At 37.0% G+C, this 12,502-nt stretch overlaps 1 protein-coding gene across 1 annotated transcript in view; it reads left to right on the top strand.

Moving 5' to 3' along the window:
• Positions 1 to 12,502, top strand: part of PRSS12 (serine protease 12) — a 71,657-nt gene that overhangs the window by 28,340 nt on the left and 30,815 nt on the right. The window contains exons 5-7 of the mRNA XM_059066745.2: positions 3,213 to 3,391; positions 5,321 to 5,462; positions 8,720 to 8,916. Of these exons, the coding sequence (XP_058922728.1) occupies positions 3,213 to 3,391; positions 5,321 to 5,462; positions 8,720 to 8,916 (518 nt within the window). The remainder of the gene's footprint in view (positions 1 to 3,212; positions 3,392 to 5,320; positions 5,463 to 8,719; positions 8,917 to 12,502) is intronic.

Genomic DNA, 12,502 nt, shown 5'->3' with positions numbered 1-12,502 from the left:
ACAATAAGAAGCCTGCGCACCCTAACGGAGTAGCCCCCCACCCCGCGCTCGCTGCAACTAGAGAAAAGCCCACGTGCAGCAAGGAAGACCCAATGCAGGCAAATATTTTTAAAAAAAGACTGCATTATAACATAGATGACTTTCCCCAGAGTCACTGTTTGGGGCTTCTGCTCTCCCATCCTGTGTCCTCCCTTAAAGGAAGGGACACAGTTCAGAGGCAGTTAATCAGGCCTTTTGTTCTTTCCTAGGACCTCTGTCACATAATCTTTAACATATTTGAAATACAATATATTTCAGTTACTCTGTCCAGCCCATCTCAAGTCACTCCCAACTAACGAATATTTTAGGCTTGGTTTGTTATTTTTTTCGTGGGAATAAAAAGGCTTTAGTTTGTAAACTTTTAGCCTAAATATTTAATGAAAATGATATTAAGGATATGTAAGAATGCATTCTTACAGTTTTAATTTGACCATTGTAAGGTTGAGCATCTTACCATATGGTCAGTGGCCATGGGTATTTCTTCTTCTGTAAATAGCCTGTTCCTCTCCTTTGCCCTGTTTTTTTTTATGTTGGTCATTTTGTCTTTTATGATAATAATAAGTTATTATTTATTTATAGGAGTGGTTTTTTTTTCTTTGATTGTGGTTACATTTTACAAATATATCCTCCAGGTTGTTTGCCTTTTGACTGATTATGGTGTATTTTGCTATACAGTAGTTCAAATTTATATATGATTAAATTTAACTTTTTTAGTGTTTGTTTTCTGACTTCTTTCTGACTTCTTTTTTTTTAATCTTGCTCAGGAAATTCTCTTATTACCAAGGTTATAAGAACTATGTTCTTATTATTTCATTATATTAACTTTTTTTTTTTTTTGTGGTACGCGGGCCTCTCACTGCTGTGGCCTCTCCCGTTGCAGAGCGCAGGCTCCGGACGCGCAGGCTCAGCGGCCATGGCTCACGGGCCCAGCCGCTCCACGGCATGTGGGATCTTCCCGGACCTGGGCACGAACCCGCGTCCCCTGCATTGGCAGGCGGACTCTCAACCACTGCGCCACCAGGGAAGCCCAACTTTTTTCTTTTTTTTTTTTTTTTTTTGCGTTACACGGGACTCTCATTGTTGTGGCCCCTCCCATTGCGGAGCACAGGCTCCGGACGCGCAGGCTCAGCGGCCATGGCTTACGGGCCCAGCTGCTCCGCGGCATGTGGGATCCTCCCTCCCTGACCGGGGCACGAACCCTTGTCCCTTGCATCGGCAGGCAGACTCTCAACCACTGCGCCACCAGGGAAGCCCTATATTAACTTCTTAGCCATCTTCCTCCCCTCCCCTCCCCTCCCCTCCCCTCCCTTTTAGGTCTTTAAACCATCTGGAGTTTATTTTTTGTTTCTGTTATGAGTTTGGGATCAAATTTTATATTCTCTCACATTGGTCCCTGGTTTTCTTATAGCACCTAATCTTGGCTCAGTGAATTATACCCACTGAAATTTTCTTTAACAGATCTTTTTCTCTCCTAGCATTTATCCCGGGGCAAAGATCCAAGGAGGCTGTTAATCTGCCTTTCTCCAAAGCTTTCCTATCTGGCTTCCCCATGACCTGCATTAGTCACCCTGTCTCCTCATCCTCTGTTCTCCAACTTTCAGTGTTTTCTAAATCAGTTTCCATATTTGCTTTCATTAATCTCTTTCCTCTAGAGCAAGGGTCAACAAACTTTTTCTGTAAAGGGCCAGATAGTGAGTATTTTAGACTTTTCAACTACTCAACTGAGCTTTTGTGTAGTGCAAAAGCAGCCACAGACAATAATTTGGGAATCAGTGTGCCTTTGTTCCAATAAAACCTTATTTCTGGACAGTAAAATTTGAATTATATATATACAAATTATATTCTTGTTTTGGTTGTGAATTCTTAAGATAGTTATAATGTTATAAGAAAAGGGCAACTTAAATAATGGGCAATAGTTGCAGAATCATTGAAAAACAAACTGCAAGTATAAATGCTCTAGTCTAAAAATTAAAAGGCTAAAAGGGGCGAAGATGCAATTTCTGAAGTCATTAACCATTTTGACAGGCAATCGTGATCTTCTTCATTTAAATCTGGGGTTCTAGAAGATGGTGTCACGTTGAATTGTGGGAGAAGTAAATTTAGTCAAATAAATTTGAGTGAAGAGATATTTGGCCATGAGTAACAGAGAAATGAAGATAACAGTGGCTTAAACAAGACAAGAGTTTACTTCTCTCTCAAGAGACCAGAGATAGCTCGAGGCTGATATGGTGGTTCCACAATCATCAGGGCCCCAGGCTCTTTCTTGCTTGCAGTTCTTTCATTCTTAGTGTCGCACCTTATGGACCAAGATAGCTTCTCAAGCTCCAGCCATCACCTCTGCCTAACTGTCAGCAGGAAGGAGGAAGTGGGACAAGGATACTTCCTGGAAGTGATACATGACGCTTTTACCTAAATGTTATTGGTCAAAACTTAGTCATATAAAATGAGTACAGAGCTTCCCTGGTGGCGCAGTGGTTGAGGGTCCGCCTGACGATGCAGGGGACACGGGTTCGTGCCCCGGTCCGGGAGGATCCCACGTGCCGCGGAGCGGCTGGGCCCGTGAGCCATGGCCGCTGAGCCTGCGTGTCCGGAGCCTGTGCTCCTCGACAGGAGAGGCCACGGCAGTGAGAGGCCCACGTACCACCAAAAAAAATAAAATAAATAAAATAAAATAAAATGAGTACAGAGCTTCAATTTGGGATGATTAAAAAGTTCTGGAGATGGATGTGCTAGTGATAGTTGCACAACAAGGTGAATGTACTTAGTGCCACTGAATTGTACACTTAAAAATGGTTAAAGTGGTAAAATTTTATGTTATGCATATTTTAAAACAAACAAACAAAGAAACTTCACTGTAAGGAAGGGAGGGTGGGAAATGTGGTCTTTATTCTGGATAGCCATTGTCCTCCTAAAATTCTGATGTTCCATTACTAATGAAGAAAATGGGAGTAAGTATTGGAGAATAACTAGCAGTCTTGGAAAGATTTGTGATAGGTGAGAATATAAAGATCAACAAACAAGCAAACAAAAAAGAAATAGAGCAAGTCATGTGTGACCTATGGAGTGAATTGTTAAGGGAAATTATGAATTAATCATAATTTTACCTTTGCCAGGGGCAAAAGAAAAAAGTCAGACCAACCTTTGGTCTGACTTATGTTCTTATGTTTGTTCAGCGGCATTGCCAAAGCATGGAATCAGGCATATTTTGGGGAAGGATCTGGCCCAGTAATGTTGGATGAAGTACACTGCACTGGGAATGAGCTTTCTATTGAGCAGTGTCCAAGGAGTTCCTGGGGAGAGCATAATTGTGGCCATAAGGAAGACGCTGGAGTGTCCTGTACCCCTCTAACAGGTAAGAGCTTCACCCCATTAATCTTAACCAACTCTTGCCCCCAGCACCATTTGGGCTTACCTTCCCTTCTCCTCAATTTAGCTGATATTACTAAATGAGCTTACAAATAAAGCCCCCAAATAAAACTTTAAAAAAAGTAATACAATTGATATATTAAAATGCTATCTCCTTATTCATAGATATTTCTGAATTTTTCAGTTGCAAGCTATATAGTCCTATAAAGCTAGGTCAGAAGATATGATCTTGTTGCAATATATAGTACCCAAGAGTCAAAATCAATGTGCAATGATAAATTTCGTGTGTTAGGTATTATAATTCTATATTTAGTCCATTCATACAAAAAAAAAAAAAAAAAAAAAAGAACCAAGTTACCTTTGCTGTGCTCAATTTTCAGACTATTCCAAATCACAGCATGCTTGTCAAGATATGTCTTGTGTTGCAAGAAGGACATTTCTGAGTGCAAATGAGTGTTATGTGTATGTACTTATATATTTGGGGGGAAGAAGAGGGAAATGGAGAGGCAAGAGAAGTTGGGTCATCACAAATCTGTTGTTTCTATAGTCAAAAGAGCTTGAAGAAAACAACTGGGGGCTTTAATCTTTCTTTTTTTTTCTTTTTTTTTTTTTTTTTCGGTAAGCGGGCCTCTCACTGATGTGGTCTCTCCCGTTGCGGAGCACAGGCTCCGGACGCGCAGGCTCAGCAGCCATGGCTCACGGGCCCAGCCGCTCCGCGGCACGTGGGATCTTCCCGGACCGGGGCACAAACCCGTGTCCCCTGCATCAGCAGGCACACTCGCAACCACTGCGCCACCAGGGAAGCCCAAATCTTTCTTTAAAAAAATAAAATGAAACACTTCTTAGGGACTGTGAAATGCTGAAGTTCTACTTTTTTATTTACATAGTTCTATACACACTGTTGTTTTTATTAGAATAACACGTTTATATACAATAGAAATATAACATTTACACCAGATTGTAAGCCAGAGCGCTTCATTCTCTTGACCCTCCATTTTTTCCTCTTTCAAATGAGGATAGTCTTATAATGTTTCTGAGATGGTCAAATGAGGTATAGGTGTAACAGTGCTTTGCAAATGGTGAAGTTTTACATTTGTAAGTGATTCTGTTGCTAGGAGGCCTTCATTTACTTTAAAAGATCCCAGAAAGTCATGAGAAGTATGACTTTTACCCAAGATTATTTATGTTTCATTTGGTGGAGGGGGGTGTTTGGATTATTTTGGATGGAAATAGCTTTTTAATATACTTTTTTGGGGAATAAATTTATTGTTTTGTGTATCTGCTTAGAAGCTTTTTATGGAATTCTGTGAGAATTAATTATTCATTGAATTCACAAGATTCAAATTCAGATTTGTATTACTGATAAAAGAACAAAGGGAAAACATGAACCCCAGTTTTGTAACTTATGAATGCCTAAGGAATAATAAATGCCTTGACATGATAGGTCACTCTTTAACCAGAATAGCTTTTTCTGTCTCCATATTGCAATATTTTTTCATTCAAAGTTAAATTTTTGAACTATTTCCGAGTTACTATTTTTTTTAATTTTTTAAATTTAAATGACTAATACTGCTCATACTTAAGGAGACTGAAGCCATAGGAAATTTCCCCAATATTATTTACTCTGGATAAATCTAAATAACTACTTTGGAGTTATATCAGAATATGTTTTTCTACTTAGAAATAGGAGTACAAATAAAAAGGAAAGAACATTTTGTTAGGACAGATATGTGTTATGACTTTTACTCCAGAAACAATCCAGTGACCTCAGGTCATTGAGCACAGTTCTACTGGAAGTTTAACGAAAGGCCTAGAGAGAGATCTGAGTAGGGTGATATTTCTCGTGTAATTGAAATGTTGTTCTACCTTTTTTGATAATTACTTGATTAGTCTCTATGTCTCCTTCTTGTCACAGATGGGGTCATCAGACTTGCAGGTGGTAAAGGTAACCACGAGGGTCGCCTGGAGGTGTATTACAGGGGACAGTGGGGCACTGTCTGTGATGACGGCTGGACTGAGCTGAATACATATGTGGTTTGCCGACAGCTGGGATTTAAGTAAGATCCATTGACAGGAGGCAGCTAAATGCCAAGTTATATTTTTAAGAGTCTCATTTTGTAATCCTTACTTGTAATTTCTATAATACTAAAAATATATGTTCACAATCATTATCTACCTATCTATTCTACCTACCTTCCTACCTACCTTATCTACCTTCTCTATATGGAAATTCAACAACAAAAAACCCAATAACATTTTCTTTGATGATGAATAAATATATCTTGCTGTTTATCTCATTTACCTTTCCTGCCACCACCCCTCTTCTTTTTTTTATAAATTTATTTATTTATTTGGCTGCATTGGGTCTTCATTGCTGAGTGTGGGCTTTTCTCTAGTTGCAGCGAGCGGGGGCTACTCTTTGTTGCGGGGTGTGGGCTTCTCACTGCTGTGGCTTCTCTTGTTGCAGGGCACAGGCTCTAGGCGCGTGGGCTTCAGTAGTTATGGCACGCGGGCTCAGCAGTTGTGGCTCGCGGGCTTAGTTGCTCCACGGCATGTGGGATCTTCCCGGACCAGGACTTAAACCCGTGTCCACTGCACTGGCAGGTGGATTCTTAACCACTGCGCCACCAGGGAAGTCCCCCCCCTCTTCTTGAATAATGGAGCCATGGATGACTTTTAGGTCTCATTGTGTCTGTTCAAGTAAGACTGTATGCTTTGAATGCTCAGTTTTATTCTGATGCTTCACTACTATTGGATGTTGTTAGTACTGACGTCACTGTATCTAAAATTGCAGAGAAGTCCAGTGTCAAATGCTTTGGTATTACATTATTTCCTTTCTCCGAATGTGATGCTAATTATCACTTTTATTTGAGAAAAACAGCTTTCTTGTCATGAGATGACCTTTAGAACTCACCCTTGACCTCACTCTCTTAAAAACTGAGCATCACGCTTTGGGCGATATATTTCATGTCACACACATAATGCATTCCAGAGTAAAGACTTAACTGGGTTGAAGTAACTGCAAATGATGCCTTTGAAATGCCTGAATGAAATCCATGAATGCCCATTCTTTCTTGTTTTCCATATTTCTATGTCACGCTTGAAGTAATCGTCTCATGCTTGAAAAAATGAGCAAAATTATTTCATTTCAGCTTGAGATAGAGCTAATTGCAAATATTTATTAAACCTTAAAAATATGCTTTCATTCAAGCTAGGTATGACCATGTTTAAATATATATTTATAAGTTTGTAAAAGTAATATAAAATTTTAGAGAAAGTTTGGAAAATAAAGAAAATAAAAACCTACCCCTTAAAAAAAAACCCAAAAAACCCTAATTTTTCCATTCTTACACCATCATTATTATAACTTCTGTGTATAACTTTATAACAGCTCTAGTAGTAGATATGTAATTTTTCTATTCATGTTTTTTACTTTTATATTATTACACAGTCATAATTTTAATAACATAATAACTATTGAATGTTCATACTATAATTTACTTAATATTTAGATTAGTTTAATTTTTCCTGATATAAATAATGACATCATGAAGATATAGATACATGTTATTGACTAATATTTTGAATTTTCATGGGCAGTGCAGTTATTATTATATAATTGTCAGGTCAAGGGGTATGACATGCCAGTGAAATAAATATTCTTGTTTAATTAATAAGAATTACTTAAAAATATCATTTCATCTGAGTAAATCTGTTAGTCTGAGAACTGTATCCTGTTTTCACAAACTTAGAAAGATTCAAAAATACTATTATTTAGTATTTTCATTTTTCCTTATTAATTAAAACAACTGAGTGACTGATTTTTTTCCATATTTTATTTATTTTGTTTCACAAATACATTCAGTTTTTCTTGCATATACAGAGTATCAGAACTTAATGGTTTTAAAAATGTTCTCAATATTTGTTAAAAGTTCTAAATGACTGTGTTAGAAGGTAGAATAGGCATGTGCTACATTTACATTTTAGTTTATGGAGGAGTTTCTGAAAGAGAATACTCTTTTGGAATGAGAAAGAGGGTGAACTCTGGGTTTCTTCATACAAATGAAATCCTAAAGTAAAATGACCTCCTGCTGTCTGTTATATAGTTGATATGGACAGATGGTAATCAGATTGATGCATTTTGTGGAAACATGGTATAAGTTGAAAGTGATAGCAATAGGGGATTTGGGATAATTACTTTTCTATCTAAGACTTGATTAGCCAGCACAATAGAAGTCTTAGAATGACTCATTCAAAGTTGCATTGTTTTAATTTATTGAAATGTTTATCTTGTTAAATAAATTTAATAAATAAGTGCATGGTAAAACAATTAGGAAAATTCATGGGGAAGCAATTAGGAAAATTCATCTTTCAAACAGAAAGATCTCTTCATATTCTTAGTACAGAAATAATAAAAACATTCAGTGATGGAAGTGACTGACATAAAATTTATGAATAAGAGTTTAATTATATATACTGAGAACTGAAAGACACTTCAAATATCTTTTAGCCCAGGAATTTCTGGAGGTTTGTTTGTATTCTACAGAACAAAAGAAAACAAAATTGAGGGGAGGATGAATGAAGGTAGAGACTGACTTAGTTACCAATTTCTAATTTTGCAGATCTTTCCTATTTCTATTAATTTAGGATTTTTTGTAGTGCAGTGTTACAAATAAAGTCAATTGAAGCACAAATATAATTTATAAAAATCTTAAAAATCAGATTTATGTAAGCTTATGAAAAGCTAAGAACATTGTCATTAATCTGATTTTGATGGGCTGAAATCCAAGTTTCATCATGCTTTGGAAATGGTGCTTGAGAAATCACTGAACTAATAACACACTTTTTATTCTGGAAGAGAGGATACCAAAGAGGCCTAGAGAAGCTAATGAAATCAAATGAGCTTTGACGGCTGTTCAGAGGCTGATATAAGACACACGTTCGTACTTTCTGGTCCACTGTGTTATTTCCATGGTCAGGAATTTGAGGTTTCTCTTTGTCTTCATTCTCTGTGGTTGGTGGGTTAAGTTATAGACAAAACACAAGAATGGTTGGGAGAAAAGGATGAATTATCCACTAGTTAACCAAACATTGTTGGTTAACTAGTGGATTAGTTAACCAACATTGTTAAGATGATCAAAATATGTGATGGAGCGGAACACTGCTCTGAGAACTGAGTTCTCAAGATAGGAGAGAGAACAAATGCTTACCCTCTGAAGTCATGCTGCTTAATTAGGTTGTTTGTTTTATGTTTTGTGGTTCCTTGAAACAAGAGACAAAAGTTCTATGCACAGTGTTTATTTTATTGCCACAGATATGGCAAACAAGCCTCTGCAAACCACTTTGAAGAAAGCACAGGGTCCATATGGTTGGATGACGTCAACTGCTCAGGAAAGGAAACCAGTTTCCTTCAGTGTTCTCGGAGACCCTGGGGAAGGCATGACTGCAGCCATCGGGAAGATGTTGCTATCTCCTGCTACCCTGGCAGGGATGGACACAGACTGTCTCTAGGTGAGGTCCTGCCACAGCTCTTGAGTATCCATATTTCAGTAGCCCCTGCACCTCTATCCACTGGGCTGGAATGTGAAGCATTTCTCATCTTTGGCTTTTTTTTTTTTTTTTTTTTTTGTCTGTTTCCCCAAATGCTCTAATTTTTGGTAATTTGCATTCAGAGCAAAATAGTCTTTTGAGTCTTTCGGCCAATGTTATAAATTCCTACTCCTAATTTTTCTTTACTGTAAGCCTAAATTTCTCATGTATCTGAAAGATGGATTAAAGGAGCCACAATGTCCATCATGCAACTGATTACTCACCTCTTCTGCTTCTCATTTACCTTGAATTCTAATGAACTATTTGAGAAAGGATTAAGAATAAATCAGAACAAAACAATAGCTCTCTTTCCCACCCTCTGTGATTCATTTCTTCTTTAGGCCTGAGGCCTTGTCAATCATTGGTTACCAACCAGCCTTTGCTCTGTCCTAACCTAGATCTTTCAAGTTTCTCACTGGGCTCCTAGGTGGATTTATTGGAGTAAATAGCCCACCTATCTTTCTAAGATACCCTGTTACTAAAAATCCATTAGTGTCCTTTATTACTGCCTAGTTCCAAATTTCTTCAGACTTACACTGTTGGATAAAAGGTACCTAGCTCATCTAACAGTCTTAAATATTTGTAGATGAAGGTCCTTTTGTGAGCAGAGAGCAAATAACTATATATCCTTGACAGACTTAACATCCAACAAGGAGGGCAGAATAAATATGAATGAAAAATATAGAGGAACATATTCAAAAGTCATGCCAGGACTCTACCATAGCTCTATTTGTATCTATACATGTAGTTTTTGGTGCATAGATGTTAAAATAACCACAGGTGATTCTTAAGTTTCACTCAGGCTTGAATCAGCCCTTTTTGTATCCTCCTGTTTTGAGACTGTGAAGCTGGAATCTTCACATTATAAAATAATGGAACGTGTTGAATCCCACAGTATTAACTGTTTTGTATACTTAAGTTTGTCAAAGTACGTGGCTGATTCCTCATTGTACTCTATCCTGTGAGATCATAGTGACTCACTGCACTAATCTAGCATTATACCAGGTAGAAATATAGCCTTTTACCCCATCCCTTATGGGTCATATTTTCAATTTTGTTTCTTTTTGTTCTCTTCCATTGCTCCTTTCTTCTTATAAAGGATTTATGATCCTCCCAGGATTATGTGATGAATGATTGCATGTGGTTGGGGGGAGATAGAGCCTATTTGCTAGAACTGGATCCTCTTAGCCCCAGATAGCGGGTATTTGGATCATGGAGTGATATGTTCAGGCACATTCCATCAGTGTTCCAGGTGATAAAATATTAGAAATACAAAATACTATAATCTGAGTTCTCTGAAGACCTGTGTGGTTAAATATACACATACAGTTAGGACATCTAATCCTTTCAGTTCCCCTAAAAATCTTTTAATTTTCTAGGATTATAGATATATTTTTTAAAAATTTAAAAAGCCGAGGGTGATAATTATTAATAAAATATGGGATCATTATTATGAATTCTTTGGTCCTAATTTTGGTAATATGTCTCTTAACCATTCATTTGTCCAAAGGATATTATATCTGAGCCAAATTATCCTTTTGGAATAAAATCAGATTACCATTTATTCATCCAAAGAGATCATTACTTTCCCACTTATCAAAAAGGACTGCATAACGAAAAGAGAAGGAGATCATGGAATAGTGGTATAAACAACAGCATTTTAAAAACAAGTGAGATCTTTTACTTCCTTGGCACTGTGATAAGAGCTGTTAGACTATTACAGTTTTCAACTATTTGAAGGGTAACTTGTGGACCTTAACTTTAAATGTGAATGAAACTTTTCTCAAAATTAGTGGTAGTTCAATAGACACTTTCTAATTTTGGGTGTGTGGTAGATGGAATGCTCAAAAGCAATATTCTAGGTCAGTAAAAGTAATTTTAGTAAGAATGCAGTTAATGCCTGTGTGAATTGGGGGAAATTTGTGGGATGGTCAATATGTAGATTTCTCATTTTAATACTGCTTTAATTCTAAAGTTTAGAGTATTAAATCTTAGCAGAGATTTCTTTCACAGTGAGAGTGTCTCTAACTCAAATAAAGTTTGACTTTTAATTTACATTTATGCTAGATTTTATCTTTTTTTCTAGGAAAAATATTATTTTCTTAAGATAATGTATTAAATCAGTGTTACAGGAAAACTGAAATAAAGAAAACTCTACTGTAGTCAGAGTTGAGGTATATAATTAAAGATGCTGTATACCCACAGGACTGTTTAGTTTTCCCAAGCATTTTATATTTATTTAAGATTTTAGAAATAAAACATGTATATTATTATTGCCATAACAAATAGAACTTAAGCGGTAGGGTGTTATTGATAGAATGGCTTCTGTCATTCAGTTTCCCTTCAGGCATTGAAAGTCCAATGATTTTAAAAAATGGATGGCTAAAATTAGGTTCAGAATCCTGTATTATTATTTTTACAAAGTATGCAACTTAGGCTTTAAAAACACTTTATCATTTTTATTTTTATAGTATGTGAAAAGCTGCCCATAAAACAACTAGGGTGGAATGTGGGGGTCTAATTCCATGTACATATGATTTCTTAATTTTGCACCAAAGATCTAAAAAATGTAAAAGTTTAAGAATTTCTTCTGTTTAAATTTTTTCATTGAGGATCATTTTTTGCCTTGCTCCTCTTGCAGAGAATCCCCAAATTTCAGATACAATAATAAGAAATGTTAAGTTTCAAATGTGTTTTGTGACACACCTAAAACACAAAGATTTTCAGCTAATGTAAGCAGTGCATAGAGTAGGCACTCCACAAACATTTGTTGATTTTGACTTTGCTATGTTGATTCTACTGTGATGCCTGTTCCACGAAGTATGATCAGGGACAGAAATTAGAGAGCCAGCAACTCTGGGGGCAACAAAGAAGAATCAGAGGAATCAAAGTAGGATGTGTACCATCTTGCCAACAGTATTTTCCTTCAGTTAAGAAATGTTGTCTCGTGATTACATATGTTGGTTTAAACACATATAGAATGATACTCTGTTCATTAGCTGCTTACCTCACCTCCTTGGTTCTGCTAATTTCACTGTGTTTGATGGTATTCCCTAAATCCTTATCAGTCGATCTTAGGGGCCCCGAAGCTGGAGACACTTCTAGTAACTAGGTAATCTAAAGTATGTATATTAGTGTAATCAAGTATCACATACCGGGTGGCTTAAACAACAGATATTTATTGTCTCACACTTCTGGAATCTACAAGTCCAAAACTGAGGCTGTCCACAGAGGTTGGTTCCTTCTGAGGGCCGAGAGGGAAAGATCTGTTCGAGACCTCTCTCCTTGGCTTACAGTTGGCCATTTTCTCCTGTCTCTTCACTCTGTCTTCCTTCTGTATATCTCTGTGCACAAATTGGATTAGAGCCCCCTCTAATGACTTCACAATTCACCCCCTGGAAGTACGCAAGCCATAGTGAGGGCTTTTGATTAAACAAAACCATATTTAGTGGTGTTGATAGAGATGTGTGAAAGACTCTATAAACCACTTTATTTGCATAATTTGGAT

Source organism: Kogia breviceps, chromosome 6 (genome assembly GCF_026419965.1).
Source record: "Kogia breviceps isolate mKogBre1 chromosome 6, mKogBre1 haplotype 1, whole genome shotgun sequence".
NCBI classification, from domain to species: Eukaryota; Metazoa; Chordata; class Mammalia; order Artiodactyla; family Physeteridae; genus Kogia; species Kogia breviceps.
Note: the sequence above shows the minus strand (reverse complement) of the source record. Positions and strands in the feature narration are given on the sequence as shown.